Below are 12298 nucleotides of genomic sequence, written 5' to 3'. Positions count from 1 at the left end.
CGTGAGACTTGCAACACTGCACCCAGCGACCCCGACTCGACTGGTGGAGAACCAATACCTCAGGGAGGACCCTCCGGCGACTCCAAGACCGTGAGTAACCAAAGTTGTCCCCCCTGAGCCCCCACAGCGACGCCTGCAGAGGGAATCCAGAGGCTCCCCCTGACCGCGACTGCCTGAACTCTAATTTCCCGACGGCTGGAAAAGACCCTGCACCCGCAGCCCCCAGCACCTGAAGGATCGGAACTCCAGGGCAGGAGTGACCCCCAGGAGGCCCTCTCCCTTGTCCAGGTGGTGGCTACCCCGAGGAGCCCCCCCCTTGCCTGCCTGCATCGCTGAAGAGACCCCTTGGTCTCTCATAGGAAACTATTGAAAACCCGACTCGTGTTTACACACTGCACCTGGCCGCCCCCGCGCTGCTGAGGGTGTACTTTCTGTGTGGACTTGTGTCCCCCCCGGTGCCCTACAAAACCCCCTTGGTCTGCCCTCCGAAGACGCGGGTACTTACCTGCTGGCAGACCGGAACCGGGGCACCCCCTTCTCTCCATTGAAGCCTATGCGTTTTGGGCACCTCTTTGACCTCTGCACCTGACCTGCCCTGAGCTGCTGGTGTGGTAACTTTGGGGTTGCTCTGAACCCCCAACGGTGGGCTACCTTGGACCCAAACCTGAGACTTGTAAGTGATTTACTTACCTGACAAAACTAACAAAAACTTACCTCCCCCAGGAACTGTGAAAATTGCACTGTGTCCACTTTTAAAACAGCTTATTGTGTTTTATGTAAAAAGTATACATGCTAATGTAATGATTCAAAGTTCCTAAAGTACTTACCTGCAATACCTTTCAAATGAGATATTACATGTAGAATTTGAACCTGTGGTTCTTAAAATAAACTAAGAAAAGATATTTTTCTATAACAAAACCTATTGGCTGGATTTGTCTCTGAGTGTGTGTTCCTCATTTATTGCCTGTGTGTATGTACAACAAATGCTTAACACTACTCCTTTGATAAGCCTACTGCTCGACCACACTACCACAAAATAGAGCATTAGTATTATCTCTTTTTGCCACTATCTTACCTCTAAGGGGAACCCTTGGACTCTGTGCATACTATTCCTCACTTTGAAATAGTGCATACAGAGCCAACTTCCTACAGTGCTGCACCCATTTAATATAGTTAGGGCCGAAACTCATGTGCCTGAGGACCACACATAAATATTACCACCCCACCCTGTCAAAAGCAGGTTCAAGGTCTAACACAGTCGCTGCCACAGGACTACGGGTACCTGCCAAGGAGTGCGTCACATGACCGAATCTTCCGAGATTATACATTGTTCTCCACCCAGGTATATACCAAGTTTGATCAAGGTGTTCAAGATTGCCCACGATCCTGTGCACTGTTAGCCAACGTCCTACAAAGGAATTTAATGTCTATATTCAGCATAGACAATGGGCTATATGAGGCCAGTTCAGCAGGGTCTCGCTCCACCTTCGGAATCAGCACCATCACTGCCTCCTGCATGTTTTGGAGCAACCACCTGGTAAACTTCTAGCAGCCTCTTAAGGAGTGCATCCAGCATTAGATGATACACCTCTGACGGAAAGGCATCTGATCCTGGGGGTTTCCTTCGTCGCAGGGCCTCAAGCGCTGCCTGTAGTTTTGCTAGCTCCTGTAGAGCCTCCAGTTGTTGTCACTACCCAGTAAATATTAACACTGAAATTGCCTAAATGTAACTAAAACATGGAAGTAAAACATTCCTCAACACATCAAGTTAATATTAATTGCGAATACTTGGGTCTTACCTCTTATATGTAGGCTAGGAATAATAGGGCAGGGTTGGGAAGAGTGATAAAAGTTGCCCTAGGATGTAGGAGGAAGATCGAAGAAGAATGTATGAGGATACCAGACATGAGGACCCAGAAGAAGACTCCACCCCCACCACATTCCCTGGAGGCACCCGGGTTACCTGGGATCACAATGTCCCTAACGTGTAAGTCCAAATCCACAAGAGCCCCACACAGATGCTGGCTCTGCCTCCAGTGCTTGAGGGAGTATTCAATGATTCTAAATATTGTAGAGTTGTGGGTACTCTGGGGGCCCGTTGTTTTAATGTAGTTCTGTAATTACTTAGTAAGTGTCCCCCTGCCCTGCCCCTAAGCGTTACACTATGGGGTATTTGCGCAAATCCCTCACTTCTCTGTAAAATGAATAACGTTCAGCCATCTTCAGTGTATCAATGCACCATCCATCTTGGCAAGGGAAGGAGGCACTGCACTCTTCCATGTCATAGTTCGTCGGACCAGCAAAAGAGGCAAATCAACTAGCCGCATCAGCTCCCTGCCTGCATTAGGCCTTTTAAATAAGACCAGCAGACAGGTCTCAGAGGAATGCAAATTAGACATTCCAATGCCAGTGGAAAGTGCGTCAGTCAAACGTACATGGTCAAGTGAGACATGGGCAAGACCATAGCAAACTAGCATTGTGAGCTAAGCATCTGGAGCAATGTGCAGGGAAAATTGTGCCTGTCTTGGCTGGGGTGAAGTATGCTCTAAACTCAAGACATAAAACTGTATCGGCTGGAATTTATAGTTGGGTGACGCCTTATGGGGATATTGTACCACCTACCGCCATTTTTGTTATTAAGTGCTCTGCCAGTATTGGTCTCCCACTGGTCTCTAAGTGCTGACAACTCCACATCTGTGGGTTGCAGTTTTGTCCAATACAGCCACCAGACTAGCTTCCAGCCAGTCCCACCTTGTGCATGGTGTGTAACAGCTGTGCATTGGTGGTTTTTAGGTAACACCGCCTGCCAATGAGAGTGTAGCACCACCTTGAGGTGCTTGTATGTTATGAATTGCTCTTTATGTATATTATATTGCTCACCAAGTTTTTGAAATCCCATCAGGGTGTTTACATCATATAGCTCCTTCAACTTGAGTAATATTTTTGGTAGACCAGTGGGTTAACTCCTTAAGGAACAGCCACCCCTAGCGCAGGGAAAGACCTGTTAAAGGTAAAGCCTGGGCATAGGGGGGTGATTAGTTCGGGTCAGTAGGAGCCCCTGCCTCAGTACAGTGATAGCAGATAATGGCTTCAAGCCCTCAGTAGTACAACGGGAGGTGGGGAATAAGGACAACAGCAGTGTCTGCTGTAGGTTCGTGTTAGGAGAGTGTAGTTTCAGCCAGGGAGTGGTTAGCTAGCCATCTTGTAACACAGCAGCCAGATAATATTTCTAAGACTACTACTACCAGTCATCTGTCCATGGGTAGCTGAAGCTTAGATCGTGCCACTCTTTTCTGCCCATACCCTATAATAATTCCCTCAGAAGGTGTTCCAGCCTTTTAAAGACAGATCTAGGGAACACTGCGAGGATGTTTGCAAAATAATAAAGTAGTCTAGTCAGCATAAGCATCTTGGCATTTGTGGCTCTTCCCACTAAGGAGAGAGGCAACGAAATCCAGAATGTAGCATTCCCAAATTACTGTTGTAGAGACTCCTCTATCCTTTCTAGGTCAGCTGTGATATTTTAAACGTATACAAGTAAGTCATCTGCATATACGTCAAGGCCACGTGTGTGGTCCCATCCACAAGTTTGCTCAGCTCCACTCCCACCTGTCGGAGTGAACCTGCAGGCGGTTCTGTTGGCAATGCAGAGAGCAATGGGGTGAGGGGGCCCCTCTGCCTCATGCCCCTGTGCACTGGAGGTGTAGTGATGCACCTTCCAAAACCATATATTACTAAAATCAAATCCTTTTAAGGCCTTTCAAGGCAGTAGTCCGCCTTTCCTAAGTCAAATGTGAGCCATGCCGAATTGGGGTACCGAGGGAACACATAAAGTATGGAAAACAATCGCTTGATGTTTAAGGAGGTGTTGTGTCCTGGTATAAACCAACATTAATCTGTGGCTCAAGGTCAGGAGTTCAGGGAGAATTATAGTTGCCAGCAAATTACTGAGGACTTTGTAGTTAGCGTTTAGTAAAGAAATGGACCAGTAGCAAAATATGTCCAAGGCATCTTGGGCGGGCTTCAGTGTGTAAAGCTTGAAAATAGCACTTCAAATTTAGCCGCCATTTGAAGGGAGAATGTGGCGTAAAACTCAGAGGTAATCCCCTCTGCACCGGGGACTTTCTCAGTTGCCAATTCAGAGTACACCTGATTAACTATTCTGTATTGAGTAAATACATGTCTACTTGTTGATCAAGTGTCAGAAGTGAAAGCTTGATCAACTGTAGAGAATTGCCTGGAGGTGGGGGTGGGTGGGGTGTGTACCTTTTGCTATAGATGGGTAATGGTGTCTCCCACAGTGGCTAAAGAGGAGAGAGCATCTTGTGATAGTGGTTCACAGGGCTACTGAGGTCCTCGACTTGGAGCTGCCCACAGTTCAAATCAAAACAAATGTGGGGACGGATGTGCTTCAACCGGTGGTATCCCCATCAGATCTCTTACTACCCTTCAAGGAAGCTGAAGTCTCACCGGTCTAACTCTCAGGCGGTCTCTTTCATCAAAGCAACTCTGGATGCAGTGCATTTTTGGGTTTATTGTCCGGAATAGTGAGTCTAGGATATTCAGGCTTCAGCTTCTATCCTAGAATTCAGTGAGACTGAATCTGGGGCTGCTAAGTCTCTTTTCCCCCTGAATCCTGTTGATATATGTGGGCTCTGCAGTGGTACTTAAAGACCCAGTGGGCACAGCTTCAGGGGAATCTCTCCAAACTGGTCCAGATGTCCGAGGATAACTGCAAAAACATGGAGTGGTGGCTGAAGAACTGTCTGCAAGTGCAGAGGAAAACCACATATTTCCTCAGAGAAGTTTAATAAAGTACAGTTACACTAGCTCAGCTTTTTAGTTAGATTTTTTGATCCTTTCTAGTTTTGTTTTTTTGATCCTAGAGAATACACTGCTGTAGGGGCTTATTGTCACACCCAGAATTCTCTTGTTACCCTCGATCATGGATTCCTGTCAGTGTGGTGAGAAACCAACTTCAGGGACAATCAGACTCTTCGCTGCTGGGTATGACAGGACAGAGATGAATATATACATCACCCTGTGGAGGTGTATGGACAGTTTTCTAGGTTTGGAGTCCTCACTTCCTCTCTCGTGGAGAAAAGTTGTTCATGCTCTGATTCACAGCACCAATTCAAATTAACTATCTTAATAAAGTAGTTGAAGTCTTTTTTTTAGTTTAATAACAGAAAAGTGAAGGGATTGCTCCCCTGCAGAATTCAGCATAAGTCACATGAGTGGGAGAACAATCCATTTATTTAAGTGCTTGTCTTCAAGAACTGGGACTATGCCGTATAGGTTAACACATTGTGAAAAACCATATTCTTTACATCCAGAGTTTTCATCATGTCTTGCATAGAGTCCTTTGTAGAAGCTGTCCTCCTGGATAGATTAGGAATATGTTTTGTGTTCTCTGTTCCTGTTGTACACTGGGTTTTTCTGAAGTTCTAGAGATCTTGCAACATAGAGATAATGTGTATGGCACAACTTTGACATTGGCAAATATGGTCCCAGAACTCCATCTCTAGAAGAAAAGCTTTCAATTGCTTTACTAGTTTTGAAAGATGTTAAGTCACAAGGAAGGTTAATGGTGTTGGCGATCCTTCCTCTTGCTGAAACCAAAGCCTGGTACCTGAGAGGCACGCATTTGAGCTTACACAAGGAAAGTTAGCCATAGTTAGTCCTCCATGGATGCATTGCACTAGGAAACATTATGGAAAGATACGCCTGAGATTTTGCTACTGGGTATTTGAATTCATCTCTCTTGGCAAAGGGAATGGCAATGTTTCTTTGGTTTGTGTGACTATCCCAATCTGGAACATCTTGTGATCACTGCTATTTATCTTCAAACGGCAAGAAGCTCCTCAGAGACTCGTCTGTTTTTCACATAGGGTGGTCTTAATTTAGGCATCAGAACATCTAAGTCACAATTGGTGAGCGTATAATGCATGTCCTAATCTTATGTATGCTGATTTCCGAAGAGTAAAGATAGCATTGGAGGCCCTCTAAAGAGATACCTCTACCACAGGTATTTGTAGGACACCTATGTGGGCTGAACCACTTTCATTTCCTGATACGTCTTCATGAAAAAATGCTGCTTTTGACCAGGAAGTTCTGCTCCTTTTGTTCACATCAGGCATTGAACTTCTGCACTGTATTTCCTACCTACCTCCTACTTCCTACCTGGGAAGGAGGTGATCAGTGTGATGTAGAAAGTAAAAAATAAAATGTTAATGAGGCTTCTCATACTGTTAGTCCTTGTTCTTTCTCCGTCACAACTCCTTTTCAGTCACCTGCTCAAGTACTGCTGTGCCATAACAATGCATATTAAACAAAGCATGCTAGGATGACTTATGTTGGTGACAACTGCACCCTAGGAGGGGGTTTTCACAGTTGAAACTTTCACACTGAACGAAGCACCAAGCAACAGTCTCAACAGTCAGAAATCCTACTTGCATAACAAAATGTGTTGTGCTGATTGTGTGACAGTTTTGAGCTCATCTGTAACTCTAGTTCTCTCTTTCCACCAGGAATCCTACAACAATGTTAAGCAATGGCTCCAGGAAATCGACCGCTACGCCAGCGAGAATGTAAATAAACTGATGGTTGGAAACAAGTGTGACCTGACCACCAAGAAGGTGGTGGACTTCACCACGGCCAAGGTGAGTATTTAAGAAGGATGGGAAAAGGAGAGCTGATGGGCGTGTCAAACAGTATCAACATATTAGTAAAATCTAGGGAACACAGATACGAGAACTGAGAAAATTGGTCATCATTTTAAGGTACATATACAACCACATACACTGCTGCTTGTATTCATGTAAGAGTTAAGATGCATACATACATAATTAAATAGTCACCCCCTCGGAAAACCAAAACAAGAATGATTGGCAGATAGATTGAGCGTAGTTGTGGACAGGGAAGCAGCGATCCCCTGCCACTGGAAGTATACAGGTGTCTGATCCACAGAGAAGGGTACACTTTCCACAAATGTTTTTATTATTGATGCCATGTTCACAACATTGTGATTTAGTTAGCCACTGGATTATATTTCTTACTAAGTTGAGAAGTGCTAATGTAGAAATGTGCCGTTTCAGTACATGTTTTATTGGCATCTATAATTTCCTTTGCACTAACCTGTGATAATGTCCTGGCTTTGAAAATTATTTTTAAGTTTATTGACAGATGGAAATAAAAGAATCCCTCGCCATACAGTGTTAAAAACATCAGAATAATAAGAACATCACCTCTACAGTTCAACATATAAATACATATTTAAAAGTTTAAAATTACACACAAAGCTAATAAACTAAAAACTCTATATTATCTACATTTGTGAACAGCAGCTACAATTAATAGAGCTAGAAGATGCACATTTAGGAAGTACTCAGAACCTCTTGGCCTAATTCATTGCATTTTCAAAAGTTATTTTTGTCTGGTGGCCCATGCTGCAAAGAGGAACATGGAGTCTGCATCCACTATCACTAATGTGGATTTGCTCTTGCAGATTCTTAAGGTGGTAACTCGATCTGTGAACGACAAACTCCTACATAGAGGAGCAATCCCCTATGCTTAGGCGTAACGTATTTTAGGACAGAAAAAAAGGTAAATGCTCATCTGTTTTATCAGCAGTGATACACAATTTCCAACTTTTAGCAGCATCTGTGGGAGAAGCACAAAGTACAAAAAAGGCAGCTGTTGGGAAGTGCTGTACCTGAACTGCAAGAAGAAAGTCGTGGGCACGTACAGGTCTGATGACATCCAACAATGCCTCAGCCTTGGGTACTGCTTTAAACTGCAGGAAACCTCTAGTCAGTGTTCATCTGCCACTAGCCTGTTCAATCCGGGTAGTTGCCCTCTCCCAGTATCTCTGCTTGACCATTGTACAGCATTTGCTGAGATTTAAGCTGATTTGTCCTAAAAGTCTGCTAGTGCTAGCTCAATCCATAAGCTCCTCAGGTTCCTCAGCCATTCAATCATCTGCGATGCTTGCGTGCGCCCCATTACATCACTAAGGCCCGCCCTATAGCTTTGCAATTTAATAGTGGACCATATGCAGACACAATATAACAAAGATCTTAAGGTGGCAAGCTCAGCTGTAGGATGGATCCCAAGATCTAATCTAAGGGGCAACATGGAGGTCCCTTTCTTACCCCTGTAATGATTCTGAGGAAATTGTTCTCGTTTACACCAAGGGTATTAAAGTTGCTATGCCCCCAAAGCTCTGCCCTGTGAAGGGCTGCTCCTCTTACCTGCATTTTGTAAATGTCAACCTCAGGTTTGACCGGAAACCCCTGGGCTTTCTTCACCATCCTGATAATGTCCCCTCCTCTGTGGTTTATAACATGTGAGCTTTTGGTTATTTGTGGGAACCAAGATCCTGAGTCCGCCAACCTAACACCTAGATAGTCAACCTCAGCAACCCTTTCTAACCTCTTGTTATTCTAAGTGACCACGCCATTCAGCCTCCTCTTTTTGGTGTATATCATCAGCTTGGTTTTGACAGCGTTGACTTCCAAACCAAAGTCTTTGCAAAAGGCATAAACACTATTCTGTACATTTTGGAGGCCCACCCTGGTTTTGGCTAGTAAAAAAGTGTCATCAGCGTAGAACAAGCCGGAGAGTTTCTGGCAAACTAGTGAAGGGAAATCATTTACACAGTTTGTTAAATATTGTATGAACTTATTGATGTACAGGAGGAAGAGTGTAGGCGCAAGGACACAACCCTGGTGAACCCCCTTGTTGACAGTAACTGGGTCCATTAGCTCACCCTTGTTCCCATACCTGATCCTGGCAAAGTTCCCTTCATGCAGGCATACAGTGAAACTCAGTAATTCTGTCAGACCCCCATCTCTTGAAGGTTGGCCCACAATTTTTGTGGAACCTGATCAAAGGCTGCGTGGAGATCTGAAAAGTCTACAAACAAGTCTCCGCCTTCAATATCCACGGTCTTCCATTTGATCTGTATAAATCTAAATACTTAGTCGATGGAGCCAGCTGAAGGTCTAAATCCTGCTTGCAAATTTGAGATTGTATTGCTCTCTTCTCTTCCAGGGGATCCTCATCAATAGTCATAAACATTGAATATTCCCACCCTTGTGCGGGGACCCCGGAGCATATATAAAATACACATATATAAAGTATGAAATATGCACGAAAAATATATATAGCATTTTTAGTAGACAAATTTTCATACTAAACTCATATATACATGTGTAAAACAGCAATGCAGACTATAATCATAAATAACCTAAAATGCTTTATTTCTATGGAGTTGTTTTTTTTTTTTTCTAAATTGTTCTCAAAATTACAATAAGAGAAAAAATATCCACTAAAACCACACCACTGAACCCAGGGAAATCAGCAGTAGTAATCATCAGAGAAAAAAGGTAAAAAACTACATTGAAAAACACTAGAGCATTCTTAGCCAATAGGATTCATGCAGGTTAACACAGGAGAACCATAAAAACTTTGGCACCGTGCCTTTAAGACCCTGAGCACCTCCAGTATCCCACCATGCCTCAGGGGTGAAGGAGAGGTGACAGTTGGTTCACAGTTAGGTCAGTTCTTTTTTCTGGCTTCTTACGAGAGGATCCTGGAGCATTGAGCTCTCAGTTTTTCTCAGAAAAAAAACTTTAGAACAGCGTTTTTTCCTACTTTACTCGACCTCTAACATCATTGTCTGAGTTTGGAAGTTTTTTCCTGACAGAAAAATGCCTTCACTTTTTGTGAAATGCCCTTCCTGTGGGAAGAAGAAGGCCCAGTCAGATCCACACACTCTTTGTATTGTGTGCTTGCCTCAGAGTCACTGCCCTGACACTTGCAAACACTGCAAGAACGTGTCAAAGAGGACTCTGAAGGACAGGGAAAAGATCAGGCTTCATGGGCTTCACGAGAGGCAGAAAACATCATCCTCTTCGCTTCCCAGGCAGCCAACAAGCCACTCTCAGGAGAGACAGGCTAGATCGACGTCAGCAGGTAGGAAGATACCTGTTTGTTCCCCGTCGACGTCGTCGCTGCCACCATCTCACCGCCATAGATCGCCGTCAACGGCGACCCGACCGACATCGAAGGATACGGCATCGAGAGGACATGGCCACCGCAGGGGCATATCTCCGTCGACGGCAACCCGCCGATCGACGTCGAGCCATCACTGGCGTGCCCATTCGCCGCCGAAGGCCTCACGCCCCTCGACGTCAAGAAAGGCGACGTCGAAATCGCCCCAGCGGCGAGAGCGAGGATATCCGCCTTCGGCTGCCCACCGCTCGATGTCGAGGCACACGACGGTGAGCAGGTCGCGGTCCAGAGATCGCCGTTCAACGTCAAGACACTCAACGTCGAGACAGGAACAACCGACGGCGCTCCCTTCGACGTCATTACGGCTGTCGACGTCGACACAGGTTTTACCTGTCTTGCAGGGAGTAGAACATCGGCTTCCGCCAGCAGATAAGACCACTCAATCTCCAGTGGTCTCCATAAGAAGTGGTTCATCTCTGTCGAGAGCGGCATCGTCGGGGCATGTCTCACCCATCAATTTGTCACCAAGATGGTTGGAGAGCCTTAACAAACCAACGTCCTCCCCGGATTCGCAGTATTCAAGGATGTACTCTCCTACTGCCTCTCTTCTGAGAACACCATCACCGACAGCGCGGGCAGGACGGGCTCGTTCTGCTTCTCGCCAGCCGACCACGAGGCCTGGGCGCTCTGCTACAGCGTCTTGCAGCAGGTCACGTTCCCAGCGATCAAGACACAGAAGGTCGCCATCTTGGTCATCGTCAGGGTCATCCGTCAGACGATACTCCCCCACCTTAACAGATTCTCCACCAGCTAGGGTTTCACCGGTGGACGACATCACTACTTTTAATGAGGTGCTGGTCAGGGGAGCACAGAAGCTTAACATAGACGTTCCAGAACCATCAACCTCCTCATCAGTCATTTTTGACACTCTACAGCATAGAGCGGTTTCGAAAAAGCTACTGCCGCTAGTGCCTGGTCTGTTGCAGCCAACCATGGACACCTTTTTAGCGCCAGCCACCCTCAAATCGGCTCCTGCTAGGATTTTGAAAAAATATAAAGCGCCTGAACAAGATCCTTTATTTCTCAGAACGGATCCGCCGCCGGACTCAGTCATATTGGCCGCAGCCCGAAAAACTCACTCAGTGGCATCATCCTCCACGGTTCCACCAGACAAAGAGAGCAGATATCTAGACTCTCTGGGGAGAAAAATGTGCGGCACGGCGGCATCTATGATGAAGGTCTCCAGCGCGTCTGCACTCCTAGGCAGATATGACCGTTCACTGTGGGACTCTCTGAACAGGTTCACAGAAAAATTACCTAGAGAGGACAGGCAGGACTTCCAAGAGATCCTTCAAGAGGGATGTCTGGTCTCCAACCAGGTCATCAGTGCAGCGGCAGATGGGGCAGACTTAGCTGCACATGGATACGCACATGGGATTTGTGCCAGAAGGTCTTCCTGGTTGAGACTGACTGGATTAAAACAGGAACCACAACAGCGTATCCTGAATCTCCCGTTCAACGGGAATTCGCTGTTTGGTACCCATACGGACGAAGAAATGACGCGCATGAAGACAGAAGTGGACACCATGAGGGCAGTAGGCCTGGAGAGGAAGAAAGACTTCAGGCGAAGGTATAGGCCTTATGACAGGCGCCCTTTCCAGCAGAGGGTTCAAACCCCTCACTGGTCCCAGAGGCCACAGCAAAGGCAGGGACGCCCGCTTTTTCAGGCTCGTAAGACCACGAGGGAACGAGGGTCAAGTAGACCACAACAGTCCACACCCAAAGCGCCGGCTAAACAATGAGGACTCGCTTCCCTTAACACTGTGCACCACTCCGGTGGGGGGAAGTATCACAGACTTCATTCACGAGTGGCGGGCTATCACAAAAGACAAATGGGTGCTCAACATTGTCGAGAATGGCTGCTCTCTTCTTTTCCGGCAACCTCCACCGCACTTGCCACCAGCCAAATGCAATCCGTCTCACATCAGCCTATTGCGCAAAGAGGCTCTCGCCCTTTTACGAAAGAAGGCAATAGAAAGAGTTCCACTCGTGCACAGAGGGAAGGGGGTTTACTCCCGTTATTTTCTAGTAGCGAAAAAAGGCAGAGAGGGTGTTTTCAGACCAATTCTGGACTTACGGCTACTGAACAAGTACATAAAAAAGCAAAAGTTCAGGATGCTGGCTCTTCACCAGATTTTCCCTCAGCTACATCAGGGAGACTGGATGTGCTCCATCGACCTGCAGGATGCATACTTTCACATCCCGATAGTTCCCAAACATC

The 12298-nt window shown here is 46.0% G+C and overlaps 1 protein-coding gene across 1 annotated transcript in view; it reads left to right on the top strand.

Annotated features, from left to right (window-relative positions):
- RAB1B (RAB1B, member RAS oncogene family) overlaps positions 1-12298 on the top strand; it is a 184281-nt gene that overhangs the window by 96968 nt on the left and 75015 nt on the right. Inside the window, exon 5 of the mRNA XM_069207925.1 lies at positions 6531-6662. Coding sequence (XP_069064026.1) covers positions 6531-6662 — 132 coding nt within the window. The remainder of the gene's footprint in view (positions 1-6530; positions 6663-12298) is intronic.

This window comes from Pleurodeles waltl, chromosome 9 (assembly GCF_031143425.1).
Source record: "Pleurodeles waltl isolate 20211129_DDA chromosome 9, aPleWal1.hap1.20221129, whole genome shotgun sequence".
NCBI lineage: Eukaryota > Metazoa > Chordata > Amphibia > Caudata > Salamandridae > Pleurodeles > Pleurodeles waltl.
The sequence above is the reverse complement of the archived record's forward strand: the minus strand, read 5'-3'. Positions and strand labels throughout refer to the sequence as shown.